Source organism: Pararge aegeria, chromosome 2 (genome assembly GCF_905163445.1).
Source record: "Pararge aegeria chromosome 2, ilParAegt1.1, whole genome shotgun sequence".
NCBI classification, from domain to species: domain Eukaryota; kingdom Metazoa; phylum Arthropoda; class Insecta; order Lepidoptera; family Nymphalidae; genus Pararge; species Pararge aegeria.
The window spans coordinates 14,487,335-14,500,746 of record NC_053181.1 but is presented as its reverse complement, the minus strand read 5'-3'; the positions used below and the strand labels follow the sequence as shown (position 1 = coordinate 14,500,746).

At 36.7% G+C, this 13,412-nt stretch overlaps 1 protein-coding gene across 1 annotated transcript; it reads right to left on the bottom strand.

The window, feature by feature from the left end:
• Nucleotides 1–1,105: 1,105 nt before the first annotated feature.
• On the bottom strand, nucleotides 1,106–8,004 carry LOC120633155 (outer dense fiber protein 3-like protein 2). The gene is made up of 5 exons (XM_039903287.1): nucleotides 7,817–8,004; nucleotides 6,319–6,447; nucleotides 5,587–5,806; nucleotides 4,420–4,612; nucleotides 1,106–1,256 (listed from the first exon to the last, which is right to left on the bottom strand). Exons 1-5 carry the CDS (start codon nucleotides 7,947–7,949, stop codon nucleotides 1,131–1,133), a joined length of 801 nt encoding a protein of 266 aa, XP_039759221.1. The 5' UTR covers nucleotides 7,950–8,004; the 3' UTR covers nucleotides 1,106–1,130.
• Between the last annotated feature and the right edge of the window lie 5,408 nt (nucleotides 8,005–13,412).

The following is a 13,412-nucleotide window of genomic DNA, read 5'->3' as shown; positions in this document are numbered from 1 at the left end:
CTGAGTCCAAAACACATTTTTATTTAATTTTTGTCTGTCTGTCTGTCTGTCTGTCCGGGCATCACGGGAAAACTACTGATCAGATTTAAATACAATTTGGTATAGCGGAAGCTGGTATTCCGGGTCAACATATAGAATACTTTTTATCCCGATAAACAATAAGTTTCTTCCGGGAAACGGGATGAAAAAATTATCAATTTTTCTTCATAGCTCCGTTAAATTTAGTGCGATTTTAATAATACTTTTTTTATTTGAAAGTGCATACTATCAAGCACGTATTGTCTAATTTTATTAAGTTCTGATAAATATTGTCGGGGATAAAGGACATAACTCTTCACAGATACTAGCAAGTCGCAAGGCATATGGGACATCAATGCATTCGGCATGCGTACCATCCTACTGATATTATAAATGCGAAAGTTTGTGAGGATGGATGTATAGATGGATGGATGTAAGTATGGATGGATGGTTTTAGTGTATATTTTACTGTGGTTTCCTGTAAATTGGCAGAAAAATAACGATGTTTTCAAAAGATGTCATTCCCACTTAGAGTTTTACTGGCGTACACCGTGAAAATGATTGATGATACATAAAAATAATCTACTAAATGTTTAAAGTAATCGAGTTTATCTACAAAAGAATCCGCGAGGCTATATGTCTTACTGTTATGGTTAAGTCAAAATAACTGCTTTTTTAAAAGTTTTTCTTTAAAAACACGGGTATAATCGTAAGATGTTGACATTCCTATCATGATGTTAATCCTTATCCAAATAAATAGTTTAATAAATATTGATTTTGATTCTATGCCTGCAAATTCCTTTTTAAATTATTCAAATTGAACCAATCGCTTAGAAGTTGCGACGAGTATAGAAACGCAAAAAGCAAGAAAAATGTAACTTGCCACCCGGCCGGGAATAACATAGTTTGTAAATAAAACTGGACCTGGTAGGTAGCGCTGCAATTCGTTTCTAGTTTTTTTTAAGATATTAAAAACCTCTAATAACCAATTCGGTGCAGACGAAGTTGCGCGGGTCATCTAGTTAAGGTAATAAAACATAATATTTAAAATAATATAACTATAATAAATCCATAAAAATGATAACAATTAAAACAAACAAAACATGCTAAATTCAGTCTTCTCCGCTAATAAAAACTTTAAGGTTTGATGGTTTAAGATATTCTTCCTCACGGCCGAGATACGGCGAATGCTTTATACCAAACGTAGGGGCCGGTATTGTACGTTTCGTGTACATTAACTGAAATATATAATTGTGAGAGATATTATTTAATTTAATACTTACTACTCATATTAAACTAAAAACAAAATATTGAAGATAAGACTTCTCAACAAATCTCAACAAACAAGAATATAAGTATCGACCATTGAATTAAGAATATACAGAATCCTCATTCAGCCATGATTGTATGCAGTGCATTGTGTTCGAACACAGTGATGCTACAATCTTAGTCGTGTAATCGGTTTCTGTATGTTCTTAATTATGTAGCATCGACGGAATTCCTTTTTTTAGAAGCATCATTTTAATTAAAATGTCGTAGACGGTTCTTTCGTATATCTTGCACTTATACTACTACTAATATTACAATGCCAATGTAAGTTTGTTTGTTACGCTTTCACACAAAATCTACTGAACCGATTCGAATGAAACTTTGTACACATATTCTTGGAAGTGTTAAAAGTAATATAGGATACTTTTTATCCCGACATTAAGCTCGGCTCCTTTGGGACAGGGGATAAAAGTGTTTGAAGATTTTACACCATAACTGCGACAAATTATAACCGATTTAAATAATTATTTGAGTACTATAGAGGTTATATGTGTTTAATTTTGTCCAAATTTTGTGTAGATTTACATGTGGTTGGAGATAGAGGAAGAACTTCTCAGCGGACAACAGCAAACCCCTCATTTAAGGCTTAGCGATACCGAATACTTTAATTTTTTTAGAACTGCAACTAAATTTAACGCCATATCAAAAAACATAATTAAACGCAGACGAAGTCGCGGACAACAGCTAGTGATTCATAAATGTATAACGAAGTAATGTTAGGACCTTACTCTCTTTTCATAAGGTATAGTTCCTTGAAATACTAATTAAACCGGCAACTACGTTCTTCAGACCGGTAACCAGCATTGTAGCCATGTTGCTTGGCGGGAGAAATAAGCATAGCGGTGCTACTTCCCCAGATGAGTTCTGTCACAACAAGCTCTACTACTCATAAACTATCTTAACAGGGAACGGCATATCTAATTTCATATGATTTTCAGTCAACCAAGACCCTCAGTTGCCTACCTGAACACAGAGCTGATAAGGGGTGTCTTCTTTATTAATACGTATACCTCATTGACTAACCACTACTTCTAGTGCCGATGTTTCATAAATACTGCCATTTAAATGGCGAGTTTTGATAAATTCTTACTATTTTTTAAATTTGAATTATTGACGTGATTTTTTTGTTTAATAAACTGTTTATGGGCTCTTTAGTGGCAAAGGTTACTTATTATCCCAAGGAAACGAACATCATCATCATCATTGTTAGCGACGCAAACAGCCCTCTAGTTAATTATTAATTAATAAAATATAAATAATTAATATTATATAATTTTCGCTGCAATGGTTTTGTCATAAACTATGTGCAAAACGGAACGTAGGTGGCGGGGGCGGCAAAACCGTTATTCTGACAACTGCGGCGGTTCAAAATTGTAGACGTTCACCGCAACCGACCGCAGCCGCATCGTTTAAACTTTGCCAACCGCTACACACGTTCCGTCAGCCAAGTCACTTAAAGAAACCCTGTGTTTTCACTTGCCCTGACCCCTACAATCATCATGTCAACCAATAAACGTCCACTGCTGGACACAGGTCTTTTGTAGGGAGTTCCACAATACACGGTCTTGGGCCGCTTGGCTCCAGCGGCTCCCAGCGACTCGCCTGATGTCATCTCTCCACCTCGTTGGGGGCCGACCTACGCTGCGTTACCGGTGCGGGGTCGCCATTCCAGCACCTTAAGATCCCAACATCCATCGGTTCTCCGAGCTATGTGCCCTGCTCACCGTAACGAACGTTTCCTATCAATTACATCTAAAGAGTTATCTTATGTAACTTCATGTTAAATAGCTTAAGGAATTTATTCAATAGGATATCTTATATCCAAACGTACTTCTAATAATACTAGTAACGCAAAAGTAACTTTGTTTATTCCTTTTCACGCAGCAACTTTTGCATTTGTAATATAAGTAGGGCAGGATGGATAAAATATACGCGATGGAGAACACAGGCAAAGCGAATTAATTATAATATTATTTCGCTATGTAGAGACATTTGATTTGATAATAAACTCGTTGCATTTTAAGTACACGATTATTTTTTCCGTACATACTCACCTATGATAAAATGTTTGCCATATTCACCAAATTGGATCTTTTATGACGTTACATAGCTTATGACACGCGTAACAGACGAAGCAAATTAAAATTCGTTTAATAAAATCGTCGGCCCAATATTCAGCCGGCCTTTTCATTGAATCATCTTTTCATATACAAGGCTTGTTGGCCCTATGCAGAGCTGGTATTAAAGTTTACGTGCAGATGAAAAAGTTTCAATACTCAGGATCAAGTAACAGGAAAAAATACAGCTGTGTTGCTTTCTAGAGCACACAGAGATTCAAAGTTTTTTTTTGTTTTGTTATAGTAATAACTGACGGACCAAGCACCTGATTTTAAGTGGAAAATCATCGTCTATAAACAGAGCAACACTTCACAGGGTATGCAAGGAGCACGTCCTGCAATATGCCTGCCTGTGTCCATCAATTAGAGGCGTAGGTGTTAAGACTCATGTGATACTAAGACTCATCACACCCTTCAGAACGGAACATAGCAAAAATGCTGCTTAGTGACATAAATAAGCACGGTATATAGTACTTCCGCGGACGAACTATGTCACGAAAATCTCTACCTAATAATAAACTACTTTTTCATCATTATAATCAACCGATTTACCGGCCTGATGTTGATTGGTATACTTAATATGCCTTAAATAACGTTATGGAGAACTCTCTGGCATGCAGGTTTCCTCAAGATATTTTCCTTCACCACGCACGCAAAAAAGCACGTAACGCCGAAAAGTCAGAGGTCCGAGTCCTCAAACCCGGTCCCCGTAAGAGAGGTCGTAGCCACTAAGTTATCGCTGCTCATATGGCCCATACCCCTAATCCGTTTCTATGCAACAGCACCGTACCGAAAGATACACCAAATCTCTCTGGTATTTCAAGTATAGAATGGTAACTTTTCTAGAGTGGATCCTAGTCCCGCTATCCAAATGATTTTGATCCATTGGCGTAGTTGATGTGAAAACCATTTTGTCCAGTTCTAGTAATTTGAATGTGAAAACCAATTCAGTTACCTTTTTCTGACAATAGGCATTCGGAGCTGGTTTCTGTGGTTCCCTTAAGGACTTGTATGGCGCACCGAAGGAGAACGCGGGCTTGGTTCTTCGAATGTAATTAAAGTTTGGGTCATGTGAACCGGGGCAAGGCATTTGGTTTAGTGCAACTGACTTCTGGAGTGCGTTGCCGAACGTGTAGGCTGGAGGGCGTCTAGAAAAAAAGGGTAATTTTGTGGTAAATTACGGTGATTGATGCGGCAGTCTTGGGCAGAAATATGCCCTAGAACTAGTGGCAAGGTGTATCGATGACTGATTAGGCAGCACGACGTCGTGGTCATGAGAGGTGGCACTTCTTGGCTGAGCTAATCTTGTAATGTATTAATTATCAGGTGGTCTTCCCCGGAGTAAAGAAATTGACGTTCTTTATCCACATACACTCCACTCTAAGATGTTGATCCCGTTTACTAGCAAGGGGGCAATAATCATTATAATTCTGCAACATGAAGACCAGTAAGTGATAAAACGTTCTAAGAAGGAGCCGTTTGCCTAGAAGATTCATTTTCTCTTATGTTTTGAAGGAACCCATATCATATGGCTCGGGGCAGGATGGATAAACAGATAGACACGCTTCATGAGATTTATTCCTCGCAGTTTTATGGTAGAAATGTGTGGATAAAACCAAATAAAATAGTTTCTGATCCCACTATTCGTAATATCTCTTGAAGAACATCAATGGATAGGTGACTATACGACGGTGTCAAAATAAGTGATTTGATATAAGCTAAATGTATAACTAGGAGCTGTGGTTTATTTCTCCATCCCGTTAAAGTTATATTTGCCTCATAAGAAGGCTCAGAGACACTCAGAGGGAGATGGAGAGAGCTATGCTTGGAGTATCTCTATGTGATGTGAGAAATGAGGAGATCCATAGAAAAACTAGGGTTACCGACATGGCTCAACGAGTCGCGAAGCTGAAGTGGCAATGAGCGGGGCACATAGTTTGGAGAAGGGATGGACGTTGGGGCACCAAGGTGCTGGAATGGCAGTCCCGCACTGGTAAGCACAGCGGTGGACAGAAAACATTACGCGCGTCACAGGTAGTCTCTGGCACAAAACCGTTGAATTTGGAACTTCCTACACAAGATATGATGAAATGTGTAACAGTCAAAGTTAAAGTTTATTTACTTCCTTCCCGGCTGATGTGGTAAATACATATTAGGCGATGGTGTCCATTGGTCCCACGGTTCATAAGGCGGTCTTGCTGCCGGCCGAATGGAGAATGCAGGTGTGCGCTTGTAGCGTATCGAGGTACGAGGAACATACGCCGCTGGCCCTGGCGTTAAAGTTTTTGCTTCTGGAGCCTCAATTCGCGGTGAAACTAATCCAAGTTTTATTTTGTGCGAACCTGTTTATGTTAAAGTTTTATGTTAAAGTTTTATGTCAGTGTATAAAAGTAAAAAAAGCGAGATGTCATCATCAGCTTCGCAACTGATTGAAGTCCATGAGTGCTTGCACGTTATCCACGATGTTGTGCCATCGTTGTCCATTGGTTTCTTGCGACTCGTTTGCTGTCATATATCCATATACTCGAGGGTTTGGGTTTTCCAGTATGAGGTCACCATTTTAGAATCCTGGGACGCCAACGTTCATTAATTGTAAGACAATTGTGCCCTACCAATCTCTGAGAGCACGTTAAGCTGTCGGTGCAGGTAGTAGTCACTAACTTGTGGCAATAGTCTTTAAAGCCCACCAACCCGAATTGTAGCAGCGTGTTGGTTCTATGCACTAACACCGTCTCTCACGTTCATACCAAATGACCTTCAATCTAAGTTCATAAAAGGACATAGATTGAAGGTCATATATATATTGGGACGTTAAAAAAGTCGCTTAAGTTTTGTTCTTATATCTAATCGTTACCTTTTGATCCCATTCCGCGTGTATTCAACATAGGAGCTGTAGGTTTTATTACCGGCTTAGTAATAAGAGGTGTCCGATATCCAAACGAATATGCGGGTGAACGCTGAATATGGGAATAACCTTTTCCACCTGAAACTCCGTTCATGTAATATTTTCAAAATTTTATTTAATACTCTCTATACCTCCACTCTATGAATAATTATTAGACAAAAATAGTAATAAATTCAAACTAACATTAATTTTACAAAAATAGAAGCCATCTTACTGTTTACTTATAGGCATGGTACTCAAAATGTTGGCGCTATTGCCCTTTGATTTGCTAGCCTTAGCCGTTAGGCTAAATAAGCGCCAGCTCTTGGGTCACCAGACGTCAAGATCAATTTTTGGGACACGATATTAATAAAATGTTTTGTATCTGAAGACCATGGGTGCGGAGTCTCATACGCAAGCGCCTCCAAAACGAAGTATTTACGGCGCTTAATCATTTGAGCAGATTGCACCCGCTGTATGGGATGTATACTTGGTAAGTGAGAAACTGCAGGTCGGATCCCACACCAACGCACACCCCATCGATTACGATACTATAGTAAAACCGTCTGGTCTCTTGCCATCATCGCTGAACAAACCAGGAGGTTTCAATTGTGCAGGCATGAACACAGAGGTCAGGTTGCGACGGACTAAAACATATTATATCGAATAGCAAAGAAATAGAATCGAACTAGGAAATCATTATTTCTCTCCGATGACTATAGGATATCGATTCAGTGGCCGGTGTCATAATAAACACTCACTATGTTAGAAAATACGATGCTCAATCACTCACTTTAGTCTACTATTTATTCCTGTTTCCATGGAAACATAGGAATATAGAGTTTATACAACTACTCAATTAAAGCATATAATACTATATCCGATATTTTATAACCGAGGTACATTGTACCTATCGTATACGTTCTGATATAAACTAAGTAGAAATATTAAACTTTTTACTGTCATAACTTAGTACCTCCAAAAGGATGTAATAAAGGAATGGCAACCTACCTTATACCTCATTACCCTTTTATTTATGTGGACTATATTTTAGTACAGTTATAAAGTTGTTAACATTTTTACTAGCAAGTAAATAGCTTATTTTTACAGTTTTACGCATTTTTCACTTGTTTATTTAGGTCGACTGGTTTAGGAATAAGCGTGCGCATTGTAATAAAAATAGATAACTTTACGAAGTTTTATGAATTTTAATCAGTTAATCACTTGCTTTATCGGTGAAGAAGAACGTCGTTAGGAAACCGTGTGTTAACCATAATGTATTAAAAGACGTGTGAATTCAACCAATCCGTACTTGGCCTATAACCCTTCCTTTGCATTGATTTAGCGTCTTTGCATGCAGTTATTTTTAAGTGCGTGATCGGAGAGCCGTAGATCATCAATTGTAGACCCGGCTTATGATCCGGTCTATACTCAGTAATAAGTGAGTATTGTAAAATTATGGATTTACCAAGTATTTCTGGGGCGTCATATTGCATTGGACCAGGACCCGTCAATTCACCAAGTACTTTCCCACGATGCTGAGTTGGTTTTGCAGGAATCTGCTTTATCAATTTAGCTCTAAACTCCCAACCCCACGGCATTTTAATATCTCAGGTCTGCCGAACAACTTTACAAATAAACTATTTAAAAAAAGACAATTACTAAAAGTCATCAAAAGTAATGTCACTACTTTGACAGTCACGATAACTGGTTTTAATTGATAGTGGCTGGTATTTTTTTCGGTAAAAAAAACCCTTTACCAAAGCATGTTATACCTACAAAGACAATCCACTACATTAATGGAGAAGAGATTATATAATTGAAAATCAACTATTTATCTCAAATTATATAAATTACAGCGACTTTTATCGGACGGCGGATAGTTTAGTACATTTTTTAGAATGACCGAAACAGATAAATACTGACTAGTGCCTCACTACATCGCTCGCACTTGCTTTAAGATATTTCTTGCATGGAATTATAATAATATATTAATTTAATAGTTTGTATAAATTCGCTCTGGCCCAGTCTGGTACTCATTATATATAATGGATAATTAAACAAAAATATTCTATTGAACATAGATTTACCGCAAAAAATCCCTGTTCTCGTGAAGACTGATCTGCATCCCTACTTGGTCGATATATCGCGGACGCGGATCTGGAATGCCCTTCCAGCTTCCATTATCTACAATATGAGTACCTTTAAATCGAGAGTGAATAGGCATCTTCTAAGGCAAGCACGCTCCACATTAGGCTACATCATCGCTTACCATCACGTGTGATTGCAGTCAAGCGCTCGTCTATAAACATTAAAAAAAAAAGTGGTAATAAAATAAAAATACTTACAGAATTTGAATTAAATGTTTCGTGTTGCAAAGAAGAAGCGGTGATAGCCCTGTAGGGTAGGACATCTATTCCAACGGCAGACTATAACGACACACTATTCACTTCACTTTCGGGGAGCAGAGTACGAATCCCAGCATGCACCTGTAAGTTTTCTAAGTTATGTGCGTTTTAAAGAATTATCACTTGCTTTAACGGTGAAGGAAACATCGTGGGGAAACCTACATGCATGTGAGTTTTCTTACGTTCGAGTATGAATATCCATTCTATAGTAATATCTATTACAATTGCGAAAGACAATATGTAGCTGCTTAACCATCTTCGATTGGCGGATGATAATAATTTCAAACAACCGAAAAAACTTACAAGAAATCCTTAGACAACTACATCCTAGTGGTAGAAAGTCGCAGGGTCAGATTACTCGTTAATGTGTCAAAAACCAAATTAATGATAAGGAGATAGACATAATGTACAGCAGTGGTAAAAGTTACTCGCGGGATAGGTATTAAAAATAGCATCTTTTAGCAATGCCTGAAAGGAAAAAATAGAAGTCACTTATTGAAATAATGCATGGAGATAGTTTTAATCTTTAGAATAAGCACACTTTATTTATCACGAAAAAATACAAGGTTACCTGCAAGATTTTTTTAAACTCAAAATAAACCAAAACAAAGGGCAACTCCTAGTCCACTAAAAATTGGTAAATAAAATATTAAATATACTTCACTAGGTATTTTTTTTTTAATTAATTAAGACAAAGAAAGACAGTATAAATTTGTGATCGTGTGTGTAAGTAAAAAACAAATGGAATCCCGAAAACAAGTTTAGATCTTGCAAAAAAACCTTGTAGCGATTGTTTGAATATTTACATCCGCCACTTTTCCGTCTCTCAAATAAATTATTCTATAACTCTCTGTAAGAACGTCGACATTTTCTTTTTCGCAATTCAATTAGACCGTCGCGTCTCGTCGCCTTCTGATCTATAATTTAAGATGTTTATAAAGTTGGAAAACAGCTGCCTGTCTTAATTTTACTCGTTACATGTCATTTCTATTGAACGTCGATTATACTTTTCTTTACTTTTTAGTATTAATAGAGCTTTTTGTGCAGACCTCGTCCGGGGAAGTACTATCGCCATACATATTTCTGCAGCATTGTTGTAAGCCTGTTTGAAGGGCGTGGTTGCCGGTATAATTACAGGCACATGTGGCTTAAAACCTACGCCTCAGGTTGATGGGTACAGGGCATCACTTTGTATAACATGACCATGCAAGATCTGTGAAGTGCTTGAATGGTTTTCAGGTCATTTACTTGGTATCTCAATTATTACTTATTAAAAAATATTAAAACAAATCTCTATAGAATTGTTTTATAGTACGTACTCCTGCCCGCTTAAACCTATTATATGCCTTCATCTATACAAATAATATATATTTTTTTATATAATTGCTAACAAATAAGATTATTATTAATATAACTTAATGTTTTTTTTATTTTTGCATGTTGATGTATAAACAGAATATGTTGGAACTTTATATCCTAAACACCAATAACTAACCCATATTTAGGCAAATAAATATTTCATTTCATTTTTTGTTAGTTTTTTTATTCGTTTGGACTCGTTGATCTCTAAACCACGAGTCTGATTCGATAAATCTTCTTTGCGTTTGATTGCTCAATTCCTATGTAAAGTTATAGGCTGTTTAACATTACCTTACGACCCTTAAAACCGAGCCAATGACGTAATACCGCTGGTGGACGGCGCGAGATGGTAGTTATATTTAGTAAGAACAAGGGGTTAAAGTTTGTATAGGAAAAACAAGTTATTAGAAATGTTGGACATTTTTTTCCTATATGGCTGTTCAGCCAAAAACTATATTTTTGAATAAAAGTCATGTCAATTACTGCGAATCAATGGTTGTGAATTTACCGTAGCTCGAACTAGGGCAGATATTAGCGAGAAGAAGTAGGCATGAAATAGTGTTTAACTCGGCCATAAAACCTATTTTATCTTCCACTTAAATTTTCACCCGACCTTCGAACCTTAGACCTCGAACAAATTTCCGAAGTGAAGAAAAATCGAAGTGAAAAGCAGAGTGTAACTCAATCATAAAACCAATTTTATCATCTACTTAAATATCAACACCCGCCTTCGTATGGGGAGATAACCATCTCGGATAAGATAGATTGTTTTATGCCCTTGTTGCATAATCTTCTATTTAGCACTTCGAAATTTACTACGGGAATCGGAGTACTAAACGTATTATTTTAATTCCTATAACGCCTTTCATACAATTGAGAACGAATAAAGGGTAGACGGTTAGGTCGATGGACGTAGGTTTTAATGAAGACAAAACGACGCATTCATCCCGTGCTGGCGTAGCTCCAGTTTTCAGTTTTCTCTGCGAATGAGTTCTCAGTACCTTAATATTAATTATGAATTCAATTATTATATTTTATGACTTATTACATACTAGTTGTTATCTGCGTTCTTTGTTCGCGTATATAACGGTTCGTTTTCCTGGGATAAAAAGGAGCCTATGTTACCATAGATGTTACTCTCCGTCTTTTCAACTAACTTTATGTCTAAAGTATAGTTGATTGGTTGCGTAGTCAGTGCGCGGCGTAAATATTGGATAGAAGCAGGCGGGCGCTACTTTGCGGAAATCCATGTTATATTATGAAAATTAAGCTTAATTTGTTACACTCCGCGAAAAGCAGGAGAATCTGTATGGTGTAATTTATAATTTCTCAATCCTTATACTCCACGCCAAACAGATCTTCGGCGATTTACCCTCTACGCACGTTTCTTTCAAGAAATTATAAATTACACCATAGAAATTCTCCTGCTTTTTGCGGAGTATAGCAAATTATTCATAATATATCAGGGCGTAAAGGAAAGACAAACAAACGAAAAGACTTTCGTATTTATAGTATTAGTAAGGATGTAAGTTATTCTATACAGGAAGTGAAGTACTGGAAAAGGACACCTAGTACCTATCGAAGATTCTTATTTAAGATACTAAGTATTCAGAAGTGTGTGTCAAACAACTTATCATCATCACTATATCAACCCATTACCGGCCAACTACAGGGCACGGGTCTCCTCCCACAATGAAGGGGGGCTAAGGCCTTAGTCCACCAGGCTGGCCCAGTGTGGATTGGTGGACTCCACACACCTTTGAGGACAGTATGGAGAACTCTCAGGCATGCAGGTTTCCTCACGATATTTTAATTGCTTAAAACGCAAATAACTTAGAAAAGTTAGAGGTGGATTCAAATTCGGCTCCCCAAAGTGAAGTCGAAGTCTTACCCACTTTGCTATCACAGCTTCTAACAACAAACATCTTATATATACTATTATTTCATTAAGTCTATGAACCAAAGTAGTAAAATTCTTCATAACTTTTGTTCAAAGCAATATTACAGCGCTCTTGAACAAACAATATACACAGACATATGATCTTGGTTTTTGAATAAAAGATTAAGATCATAATTAAGATCATCACGGATATAAACCATTTTATTTTGTTTCTAGAATAGGAAACAGTAATATTTGACAAATCACAACACGTGCATGACATAATACCTGATTAACGAAGGCCCGTGTAATGCCAAATACCTACAAATGATGGTAGGCCACACCGCAACGCATCCTATTACTGAGATGTTCTGTATGTAAACCTACTAACCGTAAATCCGTCAGCATACCATTCAGCCAGATTTACCGTCTCGGTAAGTTGCATATGCTAATCAGGGTTATACATGTATTAACAACTAGGTACTACCACTGCTTGTAAGTCTAATAAACATTACAAAAAGAGTATAATATAAAATAGTTAGTAAACGAACCTATAGGGCACATAGTAAGTGCGACATAAGTATTTAAAAACTAAAGGATCCTGTGGGATTATCAATAGCTGAAAAAATCGCGGACAAAGTCGTATGCAAAAACTAGAACACAAAAATGCCAGAAAGATAATTAGGTACGTAATATTTTACCATGATATTATGTTATCCTAATTGTAACTGTTTCATTTAAACAATATATTATTGCGCCATGAATAAATGCTAAAACCCCGCGTTTATAACATTATTTTTTATAGAACACGACCCAATAACTTAAAGTGAAATCTCAAAAGAAACTTTTCTTAAGATCAAAGCTTTATACTTAACAGTAGCCTTTTATTGTAAGTGAACCGCACAGTTCTTGGAGTTGTATAAAGTACTTCTTTGTGGGAAAATATGCGTTAATATTTCCCTAGAACTTTCATTACTACATTGGTACATTTTGAGCATATGTGGCAGTTATATCAAACTGCTTTTATTTATAATATTACTAGTGGATGCCCGCGGCTTTTTTCGCGTATTATTTCTGTTTATTACTATTCTTCTCTAAAAAGTAATCCAGGTAGAAAGCTACAGTAAAATGACAAATTTTCGTAAGACATGCCAATCAAAACTAAACGAAATAATATAAATACATAAATGTAGTGTTACGTGTATATATAACCAAAATTTCATAGTTCCATCGTTGTAAACTACTTCAAAGAAATATTTTTTGAATGTGTTTTATACGATACAAACTTTAACATCTCTACCAAAAATAAAGTAAGTGTAAAACAAAACGGTGTTTTCTAAAAGAAATTATTAAAAAAGCCATCGTAAACCTGTTCAATCTTGGGCAAGCATTCATCGATAGCTTTAGGTGTTATAGTG

Excerpts from the sequence above, each read along its gene's own strand:
- LOC120633155 (XM_039903287.1), bottom strand. The coding sequence starts at position 7,949 with ATGCCGTGGGGTTGGGAGTTTAGAGCTAAATTGATAAAGCAGATTCCT. Across the intron at positions 4,613-5,586 it reads CCACATCAGCCGGGAAGGAA|ACGCCCTCCAGCCTACACGT; the intron begins GTAAATAAACTT and ends CTTTTTTTCTAG. Across the intron at positions 1,257-4,419 it reads ATGCCTATTGTCAGAAAAAG|TTAATGTACACGAAACGTAC; the intron begins GTAACTGAATTG and ends TATATATTTCAG.